Source organism: Notechis scutatus, chromosome Z (genome assembly GCF_049901735.1).
Source record: "Notechis scutatus isolate UNSWTSFEM ecotype Mainland chromosome Z, rNotScu1.2, whole genome shotgun sequence".
Taxonomy (NCBI): domain Eukaryota; kingdom Metazoa; phylum Chordata; class Lepidosauria; order Squamata; family Elapidae; genus Notechis; species Notechis scutatus.
In genome coordinates this window covers 61,916,512-61,937,205 of record NC_142025.1, presented here as the reverse complement: position 1 = coordinate 61,937,205, position 20,694 = coordinate 61,916,512, and the positions used below count along the sequence as shown (strand labels likewise).

Below are 20,694 nucleotides of genomic sequence, written 5' to 3'. Positions count from 1 at the left end.
TCTTGCTTATTTTAATTTTTGTTTCTAGATTGTCTTTTACAGTAGTAATGGTTTTTTTTTGATGCATTGGGCTATAAACTTTTTGCTTGAAGACTGATGTAAAGAATGTTAAGCAGCTCTGCTTTTTCTCTACTGCCTGTTACTTCTTTGCCATCTTCTCTCTTTAGTGGACCTATTGTTTCCTTGACTTTTTTGTTATTAATACATTGGAAAAAATCTTTATTATCTTTTACTTTTGTTGCACATCTTTGTTCATTCTGAGCCTTTGCTTTCCTGACTTCATCTTTGCAATGTTCTGGCTATCTGCTGATAATCAGCCTTAGTTAAGTGTCCCTCTTTCCATTTTTGCACTTGTCCTTTTTGTCTTTCAGTTTGGGCAGCCTTGCTAGCTTCTTCTTCGATTTCTTGTTTTGTTTTGTTTTGAGTGGTATTGTGCTGGGCTAGACTTTTCAGTTTCCCACGTTTCTTGACTTGTTTTTCCCTTTAGGATTTTCACCCATGGAATCTTTCCTAGGCTCTGAGTTTGTTAAAAAAAAACAACCTCTTTTAAAGTTTAAGACACTGTTTGGATTATTTTCTATTGCTTGTGTTTGCATTATATTGAACTCCAGTATGATGTGGTCACTTTCATCCAAGGTTCAACTTCAGCTTCAACTTCCTCAATCACTTCTTCTCTATTAGTAAGAATTAGATCCAGTATAGCTTTACTTCTAGTTCCTCCTCTATCTTTTGGATGACAAAATTATCGGCTAGATTAGAAATTAGTCTCCCAGTTGATATCTGGATAGTCTCCCACTACTATTGTGGTATGCTTCCTCTATACATTTGTTAATTGGTTGGCAAAGATTTCATCTATTTCTTCTGATTGGTTGGGTGGCCTGTAATATACACCTATGGCAATGTCACTCCCCCCCCCTTTTATATTGACCCATATTTTATCTTTGATTGTGTGCATTTCTGTAGTATGTAGTCAGTGATCTCTTACATATAGTGCAACTCCACTTCTTTTTTAAAAAATCTGTTTCTCTTGAACAATTTGTATTGATTCAAGTCCATTTCAGTCATGGGTTTCATCCCACCAGATTTCTGTAATGGCAACTATGTCATAACTGCCTTTGTGTACTATTGCTTCTAGTTTATCCTGTTTGTTTCCCAAGCTTTGAGCATTTGTATATAAGCATTTAAGACTTTTATACCTCTCCTTGGATACGTTTCCTGCATCTCCTAGTTGTTGAGTTTTTCTTTTTTCTCATCACTATCTACCTTATTATTTATTTTCTTGGGATTTATGATTGGTTTTGTGTTCTAGAGATTTTAAAGATTGGTCAACCTCACCCTTCAATTTTAAAAAGCCCTTCTGATTAGTTGGACCAATCTTTTTCTGAGTATATTTTTCCTTGATTTCGTGAGGTGCAGCCCATCCCTGTATAATTTGGGTATTCTTTGGTCATAAAGCACATACATGGAATAGTATCAGTCACCTGTTCCATGAGTTTCTTTTTGCTGGTTCTTTTAGGGGTAAAAAAATTATGTTTCTTTCTCTTTTTTTCTATCCCTTTTTCTTCCTTTTTGTGCTTGTTTATTATTCATTTAACTTAGTCTCTTGGGTAGGCCTCCTGGGTGAGCTGGGCTTCTCAGGCCTCTTGGGTGCAGCTGGGCTTCTCTCTCCTAATTTCTTCAGAAATTATCCCTTTCAGCACAACCCAATAGCTCTCTTCAGAAAAAAAGACACAACAGAAGAGATCATCTTTAGCTACCTCAGCCAACTAATTTCTCTAATCTTCCTCTTCTTTTCCTTTTTTCCAGTCTTTTTTTCTTTTTCTATGAGTTATCTTTCCCTCTCCACCTCTTCTCCTACCTAGTTTAATAGCAATTCTTCTCCCCACAATGTAACTTCCTCCATTGCTGCCATCTTGGAAAGCACTTCATGATCATGTAAGCCTACTTCTGCTAGCTTAACAGAAACAGCAACTGTTCAATCCAAAACTATAATTACCATTTCTATACTGAAGAACAATCTCTCTCTGATCTCTATGATACAGCTGAGAAAAATTCTACAAGAAAAAATAATAACCCTTCTCTTTCTGTATTATCTGTTTTGATTATGGGAAAGATTCTTCCTATTACTATAAGGGAAGATCTCAAAGAACTGAAAACTTAGTTAAGGATGTTTGAAATAGATACAACCATTCATGAAAGGCACACCTGCCTGATTTTTTTGGTCTAATCACTCCTTTCAGCACAACCCAATAGCTCTCTCAAGAAAAGAGACACAACAGAAGAGATCATCTTTAGCTACCTCAATAATTCCATGTAATAAACCTATTTTTTTAAAAAATGAATTATATCTCATGTCTCCAGGAACTGAGATGGCATACTCAGTACTTTCCATTTTTTCCAACAAAATCTTTGAATGCTTATCTATTGTATTTTCCATAAATTGACACTTTTCAACATTTTTAGCTGGGATGTTTATTTTAAGTGGTAGAATTTATGTACCACCATTCCTCCAGGAATTCTTGTGGCATATAAAGCATTCTTCCTCCAAATTTTCTCATAATAGCAACCTTGAGATACCGTATGTTAACAACTAATGCCTGTGCAAAATCCTTCAGTGAATTTTTAAGGCTGAAGATGTCTTGAACCTACTTTCCATTTAGTATAGCATGTGAATCATACTACACTAAAATTATGGGCATATTAATACTCATAATTAGATTATAAGATACATCACATTTTAACTATACCTGCTAACAGCATTTCCAAAGACAGACCGAATATTGTCGATAGCTGTATTACTTGACAGTGTTCTTACATCTGCAACTGTATCACCTTGCTACAAAGAGAAGATAGCATGCAATTACCAATGCTTTTAATATATATGAAAAAAGTAGAATAGAAATTCACAGAATTTTCCTGGGATTTTGTGCATCTTTTATAAGCATTTTGCTTCTAAAATCCCCTTTTTCTAAGAAGGCAAGATTTAAGGTCCCTGCACTAAAACAAAACAGCTTGTATGATCTCTTGTGTGAAAACTTAATTTTTTTCTTTCATTCCTAATCTTATCAAAGCAACGTCATCATTATTCTTGACTCTGGAGAACCAACTTTCAGTGTATCTTTTTATAAATGTTTTTATAATAAGTATAACTATATAAAGATAGAATTAACTATCTTTCATGTAACATGTTAACAGATCAGCCTGGAAATATATCTCCTTGAGCTTTGTTTAAATTAAAGAAAGATTAAGGTGACAGCAAAAGAATTCTGAACAGCATCTGCTTTTAAATGTCAACCATATACACATGCTACTCAAAACAGTTAATGCATCTCTTTCTGTCACACTTTTGGAAAATAGTGGATGTAGTTTTTTGCTTCTAATAATATGAGCTGGATTGCAATATTTATAAAACCCTTTTTGATGTAAGTTCACTCTCCCACAAGAAGATAGAGGACTTGACGCCTTCTTTTTCCCTCCCCCCAACCTTGTATCAGTGGCTTTCTCCCTTATTTAGCCTCTGATACTTGGTAATATTGAACAAAATAAGGTCATAAGGCAGGGACCAGAATAAAGTATAAGTAGTTCCAGACTTACAGTCATTCATTTAGTGACCATTCAAAGTTGCAATGGCACTGAAAAATTGAGTTATGACATTTTTTCACAATTACAACTTTACAGCACCTCCATGGTCATGTGATCAAAATTCGGGGACTTGACAACTGGAATGTATTTATGGTTCATCTTTTGTAACTTTCTGATAAGCAAAGTCAATGGGAAAGCCAGATTCACTTAATAACCATGTTATTAATTATCAACTTGAATTCCTTGATAACTATGGCAAGAAAGGTCATAAAGTGGGGCAAAATTCAGTTAACAACTGTCTTGTTTAGCATTGGAAATTTTGGGCTCAACTGTGGTCATAAGTCAAGGATTACCTGTACATTGTTACTGAAAACCAGGAAAGAAACCTGGCAGTGGATGCTACTCTGTCTGAAAACAATCAATTAAAAAGACAGAAACTTCTACCACTGATTTGCTCATTTAAGTCCCTTTCTCTGGAATCTTCTCTCTTTTCACCCGACCTCTGCTTTAACATTATTTTTCCCTTTCTCTTTTTATATAAGATCTCATCTGTTAAAAACCAAAACCAATAAAAGATAAAAATCACCTCAGTGGTGTCTGAGTGCTTTCAACTAGAACCGTGATGGTGAACCTATGGCACGTGTGCCAGAGGTGGCACACAAAACTCTGTGGGTACGTGAGTTGTCGCCCCAGCTCAGTTCTGTTGTGCATGTGCCTCCTGCCAGCCAGCAGGTGTTCAGGTCCTGCCGTGCATGCTCGGGGGGGGGGGGCACATGCACAGGAACGCGCACACGTGTGGGGGCAGGGTGCATGCGCAGGGGATGCATACATATTGTATTTGTGGATGCGCGTGCACACGCTTTGAGCACTTGGTGCTGAAAAGATTAGCCATCAGTGAACTAGAACATTAAATAATCTGGTCACAGGTATCAGCAGGTTTCTTCTTGGGCCAATGAAGAGGGCCAATCAATAGATTTTTGTACATCTGTTTATGGTACCTGAGCTATGCAATTCCTGCAGAAGTCCCCATTCTTAACATAAGGACTAAAGTTAGTCAGCTCCACAACATTTCTATTGTAGACTTGACAGTGTTGTGCCTGCTTCTTAATACATGATTTTTGTCAGAAAACATAATTTTTTTCTGAATTATTTTGGTGATAAAAGCTTAGAAATTGATATTTACAATATTTTCCTTTGTAACCTACCTGGCTGGAATATCCAATCGAATTATTAAACAGCTGTGCTTCTGTATGCTTCAATGAATACAGATGTCGTAGAATTACAAATGTAATAGAGCCTGCCCATTCCATTCGTAACCTGAGGATTTGTGGGAGTGAATCTTGTACCTTGAACGTGATCACTCCTTCCTTTCACCCATGCATTTGCTAATCGAATATGTGGCTCATTAAGTGCATGTAAGGTATCTTGGGGTGGGGAAAGCCATGAGGGGGCCTAGTGATAGAACAGGTCATCTGCTTCAGACCATCAAAGCCTCCCTCAACCACAGATAGTGTGTCCCCCCAATCCTGCCACACCAAGTCATTTACCTGATGAAGATCTGTCTTCTCTACAGCCTGTTTCTTTGCCTGCTCCCTCCTATTTTATCGCCAAAGCCTTCCTCAAGCAGTTTGGTGGCGAAAAAGAAGGTCGGGAATGGAACGTGTGGCCCTCCACAGCTCCTTTTTCATCACTGAAGCCTTCCTCAAGCAGTTTGGGGATAGGAAAGGAGGCCCAAAATGGTGCGTGCGGTCCTCCGCACCTTTGTTGTTGGTAAAGCTGTCCTCAAGCAGTTTGGTGGTGAGGAAGGAGGCCTGGAATGGTGCATGCAGCCCTCTGGGCCTTCTTTTTCATCAACAAAGCCATCTTCATGCAGTTCATGGTGAAAAAGGAGGCCCAGAACTTTGAATGTTTGCTAAGGGAATGCTCGTAACCTGGGGATTACCTATACTTTATATCTACAGGTAACTCAACTTATGGCCACAACTGAGACTGGAATATCAGTTGCTGAACAACACATCATTAAGCAAGACACCCACACAACTGTTTTGCTCAGTGGCTGCAATCCTAGTATTCTTGGTTTCAATCGTTAAATGATCTCCCGGATCATTAAGCAGATGCAGAGAAAGAAGTGCCTGCCAAGTTCAGCTCCTTTCTATGTGTGGAAGGGAACTGTTTTGGTGGGCTGAAGGACCTTTGGGATATGAGCTCCTTTTCTGCACTCACCAAAGTAGCTCAGTTCCATTCTTTCAGCCAATCCCCAGACACAAGAGGGTGTTGTTTTAGCAGGCAGCAGCAACTTGCAATATTCCTTGGCAGTCTCCCCCATTTACTTTCTGGGGAAACTGACAAAGAAGATTGTAAATAATTCACAGGGCTCTTAGCAACTGATTGTAATTGCCAATAAATTGCCAAGCACCCAAGTCGCAATTACATGAACACACAAGTGGTGGTGCAATATTTTGTGATGGTCAGAAGTGCCTTACAGGCCATAAAGTACCCTTGCTGAGGGCATCATGATTTTAGACCATCATTAAACAAATGGACACAAATCTGTAGTTAGTACTAGAATATTAAGTTTGTTTCTATAATCAATATTATACAATATGTTGCGGTCATATGTCAGTATAATCAGAGGTGGTATTCAGTTGGTTCAGACCAGTCCTGGCGTACCAGTAGCGGAAATTTTGAGTAGTTCAGAGAACCAGCAAATACTACCTCTGGCTGGCCCCACCCACCTCCACCATTTCCTCTCCTATATTCCCTTGTCTTTTAATTCAGCTGATTCGTGCGGCAGAATGAATTGCCACGCCTCAGCTGAGCTAAAAAAACAGCTCACCTCACCACCACTGACACAGAGGGTGGTTTTTGAGTGCTGCATGTGAAGCAAGCTCTCATAAAACCGGTAGGAAAAAATTTGGAATCCTACTACTGGGTATAATGTATTGTTGGAGCTAGTTTTGGGGATTGCAAATGTTTGTTATACTAGACAACTTAATTAGTACAGGAGATATGGAGGACGTTGACTGGTTGTCAAGGACTTTGTGTATACAAAAAAAAAAAAAAAACCCAGCTCAAGAACATTAACATAACATCCATACGCAAACTATTAGAATATAACATCCACATGCACACTACTAGAATCATCTATTTAGATTTAGATTTTCTTCCTACATATATATTTATTAGAATGTAGATTTAAGGAACCTTAATAAACAGTTACTTGAAATAATTAAGTTAATAATTTAAAGACTCTGAAAACAAAAATAATCTCTTATACTTTTTAAAATGAGCTTGATCTAAACATTTACTCCCAAGAGGTTTCTTAATTATTAAACATTCAAATATAATACTATTTTAAAAATATTGAAGAAAAATTAAAAAAAATACCTTTTTAACAGAAAAACTGATGCCAGAATTGTGAATGGCATACCTAGTGTGTAGAATATATAAAAAGAAAAACAAATGTAGATAACCAGACAGACATTGAAAAAACTATTATTGAAGCATGTGTAAACTGATATTGATATATCAAACTGAATATGAGTAAGGCCTAATCCATAAAAGGTGGATGGAAGGCACATGGCTGTCACAGAATGGAATAGGACTGTATACTGTATCTTTTCCCCATGATTAGTAATATATGATAAAAGTAAGAAGGCATCATGGCATCAAATATTGTATTTCACTGCCTGCAAAGCAACAATAATGAAGTGGAACAATTTTTTTAACATGATAACATCATGACACGTTTAAGTTTCATTATATATTAAGAGCTGCTAAATGATGAGATCTAAAATTAAATAAGCATATTCTGAGGAATGTTTAATGACTTCCGGATGACATCATGGCGAGACAGCCAGGAAAAAGCAGGGCACCGCTAAGCCTAGATGATTTCTCTTCACCTGGGAGCCCTTAGGGGCCAAAGTCACTCTTGACGGTGTGACAAAAAAAGGAGGGATCCCTTGTCAATCACGAGAAGACATCAGTCTTCTCACTAGATCTGAGGGCACCCTCTAGACTGACACAGGAAGGGCCAGCCATACTGGTCCAATCGAAGCCTATGACAACCAAAAGAGAAAGCATGAAGTAGTTGATCCATGGACAGCAAGTGGGTGAATAAATCTCTACCTTGGAGATTTATTCTCGAAATAAAGATATTTTTGGAACTAAGGAACTCTTTTAAGGCAAGAGGTAGGGATTTTTATTCCCACCTCTAAAAGGACTGTAGAGTTAACACTTAAAGAGACAAACAACAGATCCAGAAAAGGAACAGAATTCTAAATGGAAGAATATTAAATATTAAATAAAAAGACTGGATTGGAATACTATAACTTAGAAAGTAACCTAAAATATTGAAAATACTTTTGAATACTTGGAATGACATGGAAAAGTTATTACACAGATTAAAGTGAACTGGGGGGGGGGGGACAAATAAAATTGAAATAGATAAATAGGAGAGATAACACCACAGCTGCAATGCCATTTAATTTTTTGTTGGGGTCAGGAGGCATGTTTTGAAGCTCGTTCAATCTTGTGGATTATAAATATTGTTGGATTTGTGGAACTGCTTAGTTACTGAGTGAATTGGTTTTTGTTTTGATTTTTTTGGTATTTTCATTGGTTTTTTGGACTGATATTGGGGAGTTTGGAGAGCCATTCTGGATTACAATCATCGTTTGATCAAATAATCGGAGAAGTGAGGGAAGAAAAGTGAAACATTATACACACATCTGGACAAGACATTGAAAGAAAAAGTTGGATTATAAAAACGGTTGACTTTAAACTATCTTTTTTAAAAGATAGATTTAATATTGGAGTTTATATGTTTAAAACCAAATTGTAACAGAGTATCAGGGTGGATAAAAATGATTTTTTTAAAAAAATCAAAATATTAGATTTTTGAATTTTAAATTGGATTTTTTAAATTTAAATTGAATTTTTATTTTTATCAAATTTATTTTAATAAAATGCTTTTGAAGTAAAAATCTATCTAAAGATAGTTTTCTATTTAAGATACATTTAGTTTATTCAGCATGAAATGGAGCTTAGTTATATAGCATGAGGCTGTATATTCCGCAAAAATTTACAACTCATTCAAGCTCTGCAAGCTAAATAGCAAACCTTATTTTGTCTACAAATAATAATATTAAAGATTCTAACTACCAGCAAGAATGAGGCCTTATATTTAAAAAGCACCTGTCACCTGTTTAGATCCATCATGGCAGTGCCTGTTAGCAGGCATCCGCTCACCAGCTGTCCCATTAAAGTGAATGGAACTGTCACTGAGGCAACAGCAGGTCAGAGGAGGAGCTGCTGTGGGACAGAGATGACAGTTGCTCTTTTAAAATTATGATTAAAATTGATTTAAATCGTGGCTTTTTACTAGTGATTTAAATAATGATTTAAATCAAATCTACCCTGCCATTGTCCCCATTACTATTCATATTAACATTGGATGTGTTAAACAGGAATATTAGACAAGATCCAGAAATAAAAGGCATGGAAATAAGAAGGGAAAAATATAAATTACAAGCATTTGCGGATGAACTGGTATTATCCTAGAAGAATCATTGGAAACTGGTCCTGTTAATGAAAAGAATAGAAGAATATGGAGAAGTAGCAGGATTGAAAATAAACAATGAAAAAACTGAAATAATAGTTAAAAACCTTACAGATAAACAGAAAACTGAATTGACAAAGAAGATAGACCTTCAAATAGTTAAGAAAGTAAAATACTTGGGAATATATTTAACAGCAAGATGTGGAACAATCAAAGAAGATAACTATATAAGGCTACTGCAACAAATTAAACTGGATTTGGAGAAATGGAAAAATTTGCAATTATCAATGGCAGGAAGAATTGTTGTTGTTCGTTGCAAAGTCATGTCTGACCCATCACGACCCCATGGACAACGTTCCTCCAGGCCTTCCAGTCCTGTATCATCCCCCGGAGTCCATTTAAGCTCATGCAGACTGCTTCAGTGATTCCATCCAGCCATCTCATTCTCTACCGTCCCCTTCTTCTTTTGTCCTCAATCATTCCCAGCATTAAGGCTCTGAATCCTTCCTTCTCATTAGGTGGCCAAAGTATTTGAGTTTCATCTTCAGAATCTAACCTTCTTAAGAGCAGTCAAGATTGATCTCCTCCACGACTGGCCGATTTGATTGTCTTGCAGTCCAAGGGACTCCCAGGAATCTCAAGCACCATAGTTCAAAGACCTCAACTCTTTGGCGCTCAGTCTTCCTTATGGTCCAACTTTCACAGCCATACATTGCAACTAGGAAAAACCATAAACTTGACTATATACACTTTTGTTGGCAGGATGATCTCTGCTTTTTAGTATGTTATCTAGGTTTGCCATAGCTTTCCTCCTCAGGAGCAAGTGTCTTTTAATTTCTTGGCTGTAGTCCTCATCCATGGTGATCTTGGAGCCCAGGAAAATAAAACCTGTCACTACCTCCATTTCTTCCCCATCTATTTGCTAGGAATTGAGGGGGCTGGATGCCATAATCTTAGTTTTCTTAATGTTGAGTTTCAAGCCAACTTTTGCATTCTCCTCCTTTATCTGCATCAAGAGGCTCTTTAGTTCCTCTTCACTTTCTGCCATTAGAGTGGTGTCATCTCCATATCTGAGGTTGTTGATATTTCCCAGCAATCTTATTTCCAACTTGTGATTCATCTAGCCCCACCTTTCTCATGATGTGCTCTGCATATAATTTAAATAGGCAGGGTGACAGTATACAGCCTTGCCGGACTCCTTTCCCAATTTTGAACCAATCAATGGTTCCATATCCAGTTCTCACTGTTGCTGCTTGACCTACATATAGATTTCTCAAGAGACAAATAAGATGGTCTGGCACTCCCATCTCTTTGTCATGATCCACATGACAAAGGCTTTTAGCATAGTCAATGAAGCAGATGTTTTTCTGGTAACTCCCTAGCTTTCTCCATGATCCAATATATGTTGTCAATTTCATCTCTAGGTAGCAAGAATAGCAACTATAAAATGAATATTTTGCTGAAATTACTTTTTTTGTTTCAAACAATCCCTATAAAAGTAGAGAAAAAAATACTTTGATGAGCCAACACAATAATTTTGAATTTTATTTGGCAAGGGAAAAAAGCTAGAATAAGATTGAAAATGTTGTAAGATTCTAAGAATAACGGGGGTTTGGGGCTACCAGATTGGGAGCTTTACTACCAAGCTTCTGCATTAATGTGGATGAAAGAATGGATAACTCTAACATAGAAGATTATTGTTTTGGAAGGTCATGATCTCCAGTTAGCATGCTTTACTATAATATGATAAAAACAAGATTCACAGATATTTTCAAAGACATTATATAAGGAATGCTCCACTTTTAGGGTGAAAAGCTGAAAGCAAAAATTTATATGAAAATAGCAGGTTGACTTTCAACAATGGAAGCATTTATTCAACCAAATTTAGTAAATCTGAAAAAAAAATAATATATAGATATTTTGAATGAAGATGGGGAACTTAAAACCAAATGAGAACTACAGAATAAAGGTGTTGATTTGTCATGGTGGCCACATATGCAAATGCAAACAAGGTATGAGAAAGATTTAAGACTTATAACTTTTATAAAGAGCAAATAATGTTAGCCACAGATGAAAAGCTAATAATATATATAACTTCTTATTAAGTTTAAAAAATGGAAGATGAGCAGGTAAAAGAGAAAATGATAGTATGGGCAAAAAAATTTGGATATACAATAGGATTAGATAATTGGCAAAAGATCTGGGAAAGAGACTACAAATTGACAATGGCAACTACTTATAAGAAAAACTTGTGCAAAATATTCTATAGGTGGCACTTGCCGCTGGCGAGGTTAGCAAAGATGTTTAAAAACAAATCCGGCAAATGTTGAAAATGTAATCAAAGACCGGGCACATGCTACATGTGGTGGACATGTCCAAAAGCAACACAAGTTTGGATGAAAATGCACACATGGTTAGAAAAAATGTTAAAACAGCATATAGAGTATAAGCCAGAATTATTTTTGTTAAGCATAATGCCAGAAAAATATGAGAAAGGGAATGTATATTTAATATTACATGTCTTGACAGCAGCAAGAATTGTATTTGCACAGCACTGGAAAAATGAAGAACTGTGGAGAAATGGACAGACTGACACTGAAGATAAAAAAAGAAGAAGACGCAGACTATTTTTGAACATGGGTCTTGTTTTACAAATGGCTAGACAACAGAGGTAGAAACTAGGAACTGGAAAAATAGTATTATGTAAGCAAATTAACCCAGACAACACACTGTTCATAAAAACATTTATGTATGTAAAGAGAAAATGTATAAATAAATAATTAAAAAATTAAATATGCACATTCTGAGGAATATTAAATGACTTGTAATCAACTATATGTCTCAGAATGAAAGTTCTATTATCTTTTGGCACAGCCTTTGTTGGCTTTACAACCATGAGAATAGAATAAATTCACTAGGCCAATTAGTGTTAGTGCTTTTACAGTTACTTTCAAATATTTGTATCAATTGTTCCTGAGTTTTCCTCAACGATTATGAGATTAGATAATTGGATTAGATAATTGGCAAAAGATCTGGGAAAGAGACTACAAATTGACAATGGCAACTACTTATAAGAAAAACTTGTGCAAAATATTCTATATATTCAATTCTTGGCTAAAAGGAGAAGAATGTTCCAACCTAACAAAAAGCAACTCTACTTTTAAGTAGATCACCTGCTGACAACGTCCAGTATTTTTGCATATTCTTCACAAGGATTTTTAAAAGCTTTTCTCCTGGTGGCTACATTGTAAAATAGATCTTCAACCTATCGAGAGAAACAACAGAGTTTAATACAAACAAACAAAAAATTCAAAAACCAAAGTAAGGGTTACAAGAATAGTATTTTATTGTGAAGCATAAGAAAAGAAAATTCTGCCAATCACATAGAGTATTCACATAGTTTGTCTTGCTCCACTTAATCCTGCTCTATTTGTCTCAATGTTTTCTAGGACCCACAATATTGTCTCTCCCTGCAAGGTCTAGAAAAATATTATTTGAATGCTGTCATGAAGCAGCATATCACTGTATTTAAATTCAGCCTCTGCTTTTACATGGGACTTTTACATTAATACAAATATCAATTGCAATACACTATGAATATAAGATAATATAACCTAATTGGAAAAGTTTCTGGTTATGGTGTAATAAAAAACATATTTTTTTCCAATAATAGTTGACAAGTTTAACCCAAATTATATTTAGCATTGCCTCTCATAAAAAATAATGGATTAAAGTATCTATCATTATACACTTATACCTTGTTTTCCTATTCAATTTCTGATTAAGTTATTACTTTTCAATATTTAGCATAATCAGTTTTGGCTACAATGTTATATAATCTCATTTGTTTCCATGATTAAATATTTTAGTATACTCAATAAGGATCTATGTACCTTTCTTCAAAATTACTAGCAAATATTATTACATTCCTGAGATTTCTTCCAGAAACTCTCTACAAGAAACTCTTCCAGAAACTCCCTACAACTTATTTCTGTTTACAGTTATCTTACGTCATATTGTTGAGAGTTCAATATTAAAATATATTACATCATTTTCCATATTTTGTCTGCTGCTATTGCAACTATTATCCTATATCAGATTTGCACTTATTATAAAATCTCACTATTATTCATAAAGCATATCTTGAATTATGGGAACAGTCTGAGTAAAACAGCAGTTAATGAAATAAATTGAATTTTAACATTCTCTCATATTGGATCCTCCAATATCACTGGCCTGCAGTGTTTGCACTAAGATTTTTAGGATGACAACACTGTCACAGATAACAATATGTGTATATGCATACATACATGAGGGGAGAGAGAAGAAAGAGTGTGTTAAGACACTATTACAAAGTCCACAAAGAACTGTAGGCATTTTGTGTTTATCACAGGCAGGCAACATCTACCCAAGCTCCACGAAGGGAAAAAATATCACAACACATTATGGGGCACTAACATGACGCGAGTTTGACGCCCATGCTATAAGGGATTTGCACATCATTCTTTTCAATATTATAATTTAGAAGGTTTGTTACTGAAAGGGGATATTCTTGTTATTACCCCTCCATGTGTTTTCAGCAATAACAGCTGCTTCAAAAAACATGTTTGAGGTTAACCACAGCAAATCCTCTACTCCCAGCTGTCTACAATGATGCATTCCTGCTGCGATAAACTAAAATAAAGTTAGCACTGGAGTGTAAAGACACTGGACAAGGCGGGGATGTGGCTGCTCCAAAATTATAAACACTAAAAAAGGAAGTAACCTACTGTGATCTGAGTTCCTTGGTTTCCTGCACAAGGTTTTGGAACACTCTTCAGTTTTCCATCAGAGTAATTTGCCCTGATAATAAAACAAAACAGAGTTATCCGTCCAAGTTTCAAGAACAAATGGAGACTATACAACTTTCACTATTTCTGTTTTGTAATATTTAAGGCCAAAGAGAATCAAAACTATTTCTTAGCAGGTTCATTAAAAAAAGAAAAGAAAATGGAACTTCCGTTGATCGTGACGGTGAGAGGCAAAGAACGGGCTCCATTCTCTAACCTTTTCCTTAGCATTGAGAGGACCCCTGAGGGGTACACAGATCCCAAAGAGATCCGTGACGGTGTGGGGAAACTTGAGGAGCAGTGTGGCGGAGAGCGAGAGATACCCTTGGAGCTCAACGCATAGGCAGCTGCCATCTCTGAATGGTGGCCTCACAACAGCCCAGTTGAAAGAAGGAAGCAGAATTTTAAATTAACAGATTGTGGCATTAATTGGTCTTGGTGGTGTGGAGATCGCAAGCAACGATCAGGGACTGCTTTAAAAGAAGGTTCATAATTAGTGGAGGGAGAGAGAGGAAGAAAGTGGATCGGTGCTCCGATAAAAAGCGGTAAGTGGGCAGTGAGCAGTCACAGGGAGCGGAGGATTTGCCAGAGTGGAGCTTGGTGAATCGGAACGAACAAAGAAAAAAGCGGTAAGTGGACCTGTATGAGCAGTCACAGGGAGCGGAGGATTTGCCAAAGTGGAGCTTGGTGAATCGGAACGAACAAAGGAGCTTGGTGAATCGGAATGAACAAAGAAGCCGAAAAAAGATTAGAGACTTTTAAAAGACACTTAGACTTAAAAGGAAAAGCTGGATTGTGTTGAAACAGATGATAGCTTCTAAACTGCTTGTATTTGATAATGACAGTGACAGTGACAGAGAGGAATGGAAGAGGTAGTAGCTGATGTAACAGAAGCAATCAGAGTCCACTGAGCAGGAGAGGAGAATAACTATTACACAGCAATTTGGCTTTCGAGATAACTGAACTGAGGAAAGTACTCTGGAGGGGTGAAACCAACTGATGAAATGATTATTGATTTTTGTTGATTTTTGATTGACTAAATTTTGATTAATGAAATAAGTTTATATTTACATAATCTTATAAATTTATCTATAAAAATTAGAGATTTATAAAATTAGGAATTAAGGATTAGAGAATTAGAGGGTAGTTATTTACATTAGACCATATTATATTTATATTTTATATACATATTTATATATTCTAATTATTAAATAAGGGGAAACTTGTTAATGAATTGAGGATAATTGATGATTATCTGAGTAAATGTTTTAGAACATATATTTTATATAATTTATACACTTCATAAGACTTTATTATATTCCATAATATTTGATATTAACTGAAGACTATGTTAACTTAAGATTGCATAGATTTGATAAGAAGGACTTTATGATATAACAGTGTGATACATAAGAGTTACAATATTTAATTAGATATCTCTAAACCTTGTTGTTAGAAGAATATAAGTTAAGCCTATTTAACTGAAAGATAGAACCGAGTTGTACTGTAAGTAATATTGATGATTAATTGATTCTATAAAGACATAAAAGAAGAACTTTAAAATGGTGAATGAGCTAGTAGGAAGTGTACATAAAATATAAAGATAACAAAAATTGAAGTAGTGAATGCTGATCTGGGATATATATAATATTTTAGAAAAACAGAGCAAAATATTAAAAGAAATGAGAAGCATTACTACAATGACGGTGAAGACCAAAAAAAGGCAACACCAATTCCATCAATTTCAACAGCAGTTGCTTCATCTTTGACACAAAAAATGATTGAAGGAATGCTCACGACAGAAAAACAGAGTACAACCCCAAATACACCAAATATACAAACTACATTACTAACAATACAAGAATCGATGATCAAGCTTTAGGAAACGATGATGAAAAATCATAGTAAAATGAAAGCAGAGATAAATGAAGTGACGGAAGAAATGGGGAAACTAAAAAGTGAAATGAAGACCAATATATATAAATTAGATGAAAAAGTAGGCTCAATCTAACAAGCCCTGGAAAAAAATGAACGTACAATAAAAGAAGTTGAAAAATGAACAGAACAAAGAAGAAATTAAAACTGGTTGATCAAAAGATGAAAATAATAAAGAAATGGAGGACTCTCTTATCCATCTAGAGATGGAACATGCAGCTTCGTACCTAAGGCTCCAAAATGTGATGGAAACAAAGGAAGAAGATTTAGAATTGGTAATGGCCAAAATACTAACAGAAATCCTGCAATGAGACAAAAATGAAAATTTGACCAAAATGGATGACATCTATAGGGTGAGCACGAATTATGCCAGACGGCATAAGTTGCTGAAGGAAGTGCACATATGGTTCACAAGGAAAAAAGTTCAGGATATAATTTACAGAATGACAAGAGATGAATGGCATACAAGGGAAAAAAGATCCAGATGTTAAAACAGGTCTCAAGAAGAGTGAGGGAGCAGAGACAGGACTATCGGTTTTTGGCCACACAGCTTACCAAACGGAATATCCTTTTTAGGTGGCTAGTCCTAGAAGGGATGCTAGTGAAATGGGAGGAAAAGAAATTTAAGATTGATACCTTAGAGAAGGCACAAGAATGACCAGATGGTAGGACCAGAGGACCAAAGCAGTAAAGAAGAACTTGAGTCAAACAGCCAGGAAGAACAATGACAAGGAAGTAAAGTAGGAGACCAGAGAACAGAAGAGAAAGAACGACAAGAAGAAGAAGACCCAAGGGCAATAGTAAGAACCCAAAGAGACACAAGAGCCAACAGATGACAAAGATTAAGATATGATTAAGGAGATGGGAGAAGAAATCGAACTATTATCAATAAATATAAATGGATTAAATTCAGTGACTAAGAGAAAAAGAACAATGGCAAAATTAATTAAATTAGATATGTTTACAAGAAACACATATCCAAAAAACAGACAAAAAGATCAGGCCAGCATAGCTTCAGAGCAGTCTACCCAGTACAAAGAGGAAAGATCAGCCAACATAGCTTCGGCCTGGTCTACCAGTGAGAAGAGGAAAGATCAGCCAGCATAGCTTCAGACCAGTCTACCAGTGCGAAGAGGAAAGATCAACCAACATAGCTTCAGCCCGGTCTACCAGTGTGAAGAGGAAAAATCTGGCCAGCATAGCTTCAGACCAGTCTACCCAGTGCAAAGAGGAAAGATCAGCCAACGTAGCTTCGCCCCGGCCTACCCAGTGAGAAGAGGAAAGATCAGGCCAGCAAAGCTTTGGCCCGATCTGCCCAGTATGAACAGAGATCAAGCCAGCATATAGCTTCAGTCTGGTCTACCCAATATGAAGAGCCAGCGTAACTTTGACCCAGTCTACCCAGTGCAAAGAGAGATCAGGCCAGTGAGGCTTCAGCCCAGTCTACCCAATGCAAAAAGGAAAGATCAGGCCAGTGTTGCTTCGGCCTGGTCTACCCAGTGCAAAAAGGTAACAGTGCCAGCGTGGCGTCGATCTGGTCTACGCAGTGTGAAGGGGTCACTAATGCTGTGGAATGTGGTAGGTGAAGTTGGGATTTTTTGAGGTTTAACTGGGGAGTGGCAGCTTGGAATTGTGTGAACTTCAGGAGACATTGTAGGACTACACAGCTGCTACAATATCTAGCACTGCATAGCAGGCCTTCTGGCTACTCTTCTGACTATTTTTTGCAATCTTCTGAATGTTCTATAATCAGGCCTGGGAAGGGTGTTCAGGGAATTCAGGGCTGGCAGGGAAAGTTGGCTGAGAGGCAAGTGTATTGGTCCCTCTCCCCTGGGTGAACTGGGGGAAGGGGGGGCTCCCTGCTTGGTGGGAGAGAACAACTGGGAAGAGCGATGTTTGTGCATTGGATGGATGTATTATGAGTGTGTTGAGAGATAAGGGGTTGCTGGATGGGACCCTTTGCGGCAGTGAGGAAGGGGTGGTGTGAGTTTGAAGGCACTGAGAGCAAATGCTATACTGCCTGTAAGGCTCACCTTGTCGATGGTTTGTCAATTGGAGGAGGTTTACCCTTTTGTAAGAAAGAATGTTAGCGATGGGGGATAGAATGGTTTTCAGGGAAGGCAGAGGAGGACAATCTAGTTTAGTGGTGCCGGAAAATGGGAGATATGGGAGGCAAGGGGAGAGCAGGCACAGGGAATGCCACCTCATGTTAAGTACCAATCTTGTGTTCTGCCCCCTTGCACTCACCTCATTTACCTGGTCACCAGATCTGTGGTGGCCCTGATCTTTGGCTGCTGCTTTTAAATGTCAGTGTCAACTCTAGTCAGTGAGCCCCCAGGCCTGTGGTCACAGGAGGCCAAACCCATTATGAGGTGCAGGGAATCCTCGATTTGAGGTGGCACAGGAGACAACTCCAATGGAAGTGCTATCCCTTATCAGAGGCATCTTGGGTAAAAAGTACGAACGTCCAAGCCTAAGTCCTATCCCTGCAATAAATTTGTTTTCTTTTTGCGTGTATAGGTCACATTCAAGAAGTGAGGGGAACTGAATATCAACTCATAAAATATTTCTATGGTCTTTTAGAGTTGCCAACAGAAAGGGAGGGGGAGCAGTGAGACAGCTTGCAAACCGAAACTGCATTCCATAAATATTTTAAAAGATAGTAACTAGGTAACCGAATTTTCTGCTGTGCAAAATTCTAACTGGAGAGCATGATTGATGATTCTTGGATATGGATATGTCCCATTGGAGAATATGAATTATGATACACTCAGGGGGTGGGGGAAAACCGGGTCAAAGGTGAGAATGAATGATGTGTCTCAGAGTCGGCTACACATAGGCAATGCAGATCTTTTAACTCCCAATAAATCCTGTTGAAGTTTTGGAAGTTTAGCTCGAGACTCATGATTTAAATGGGGTTAAGTGCCGGAATCCTGACAATCAGATCAGCCTGCAATAAGGCTAGACTTATCGCCAAATTGATCCTTGAAGAGAAGGCTGATCTGGTTTGTATCACCGAGATCTGGCTAGGCGTAGGTGTTCTCCTCTTAGAAATGTGCCCAGTGAGTTATTGAGCATGGCACCAGTCTAGGCCTCAGGTCCGGGGAGGGTGTGGCTGTTGTTATCAGAAAATCTCTAGCAGCTTCCAGGGGCACTGCTCCACAAGTGCCCGGCTGTGAGACCCTTTTTCTTAAGTTGGGCTCAAGGGATCAGGTGGGATTGCTGCTGCTATACCAGCCTCTCTGCTGCATGGTAGCTTCCCTACCCAGACTTGTGGACTTTGCCACAGGGCTGGCAGTAGAGTTTCCCTGGCTTATAGTTCTGGGGGATTTCAATCTGCCATCCCTGGGGGTGGGGTCAGAGGTAGCCTGAGATTTCAAGGAAACCATGAATTCCATGGCCCTGTCCCAGGCCATCCAGGCCCTGACTAGGAATAGTGGTCACACACCCAATTAGGTGTTCTTGTTGGAGCAATGCCTATGTGACCTGGAATTAAGCTTACCTTGTGGCAATTTGTGTGGTGAAATGTAAATATTTCTCTGCACTAAGTGCATCTGCAGATAATCACCCAGCGACTCTCTATAAGGTGAGCCTCCTCCTCCTGAGGAAGGAGGAGATTGAGGAATTTGTGGGTTTTCATGAAGACAAAATTGCTCAACTTTGTTCCCAGTTAGATGCTGGTGTGGTTGCTTGTCCAGTGGAAGCCCAAGGCATGTTCTTGTCTTGTTATCTGGGAACAGTTTGACCCTGTTGCTCCTGAGGAAGTGGTCAGGATCCTAGGGAGTATGTGCACAAGCACCTGTGTTTTAGATCCATGTTCCTCCTGGCTTGTGAAAGCTTTCTGGGAGGTGACAAGCAGGTGGACTCTGGTGGTGATTAATGCTTGAACTTCCGGGTGTACTTCTGGCGCTATCGGAAGCGAGGACCGCAAGCTCCACAGCCCTGTTCCAAGCTCATCTGTCGAAGGACTTCAACTGAAGCCACAGCCACCCTGGAGGGGTGGTGAAGTAAAGGGGGATTGCCTGCAAGATCAAGGAGAGCCACATCTCTCCTCCCTGACGTTGAAAAAAACCCTCATCTGAAGACAGTGCAGCGGCAACCAAAATGGCTGCCATGAAGCTGGAGACAATCTGAATACCCAAGACAATGCAGGAACAAAGAGACAGTGAATGATGTGTGAACTGGATGAGACTTGAAACTTGAAAAAGAGACAATGGAACATAGTAGAAAAGGGAAAAATATTAAGAGGAATGGTCCAAAAATGACAGAGATGAAAATTCAAGAGAGGAAAGTGTAAGGCAAGCTAAGAAACTATTAATCAAAGCTCTATTGTAAGAGTTGCTGGCTAAAGGGGGGGATTATGATTCCACATAAATGCGTGTATTATTAGAAAAGATACAATCATCAAATGTATATCTTCACATAAATGTTAATACTCTACGGCAGGAAAAGAAATATGTGGAACCTGATTGACACAAAGATAATGTAGTGAAATATAATAAAAGATAGAAGTTTATTATTAGATTGCACAATCTGTTAAATGTAAACATGATGAATATTATTTTATTTGTATTAAAATGTGACTAGAAAGGGACTTTAAATATAATAGTGGCAAACTAAAAACTGAAAAGGGGATAAATAATGGGAAAAAATAAACCAATATGAATTTATGAATGGTTATGAAAATTATATAATTTGTTAAACACTGCATAACTATTAATATAGTATCTATAGTAAAAGGAATGTTAAGAACATAGAGATAACTGTATTATTATTTGAATTATATAA

At 37.6% G+C, this 20,694-nt stretch overlaps 1 protein-coding gene across 5 annotated transcripts in view; it reads right to left on the bottom strand.

Moving 5' to 3' along the window:
* MLH1 (mutL homolog 1) overlaps positions 1 to 20,694 on the bottom strand; it is a 91,822-nt gene that overhangs the window by 47,630 nt on the left and 23,498 nt on the right. For all 5 annotated transcript variants that reach the window (XM_026679514.2, XM_087948000.1, XM_087947999.1 and 2 more), the window contains 4 exons: positions 13,912 to 13,984; positions 12,316 to 12,407; positions 6,970 to 7,012; positions 2,748 to 2,836 (listed from right to left, as the gene is read on the bottom strand). In XM_026679514.2, the coding sequence (XP_026535299.1) occupies positions 2,748 to 2,836; positions 6,970 to 7,012; positions 12,316 to 12,407; positions 13,912 to 13,984 (297 nt within the window). The remainder of the gene's footprint in view (positions 1 to 2,747; positions 2,837 to 6,969; positions 7,013 to 12,315; positions 12,408 to 13,911; positions 13,985 to 20,694) is intronic.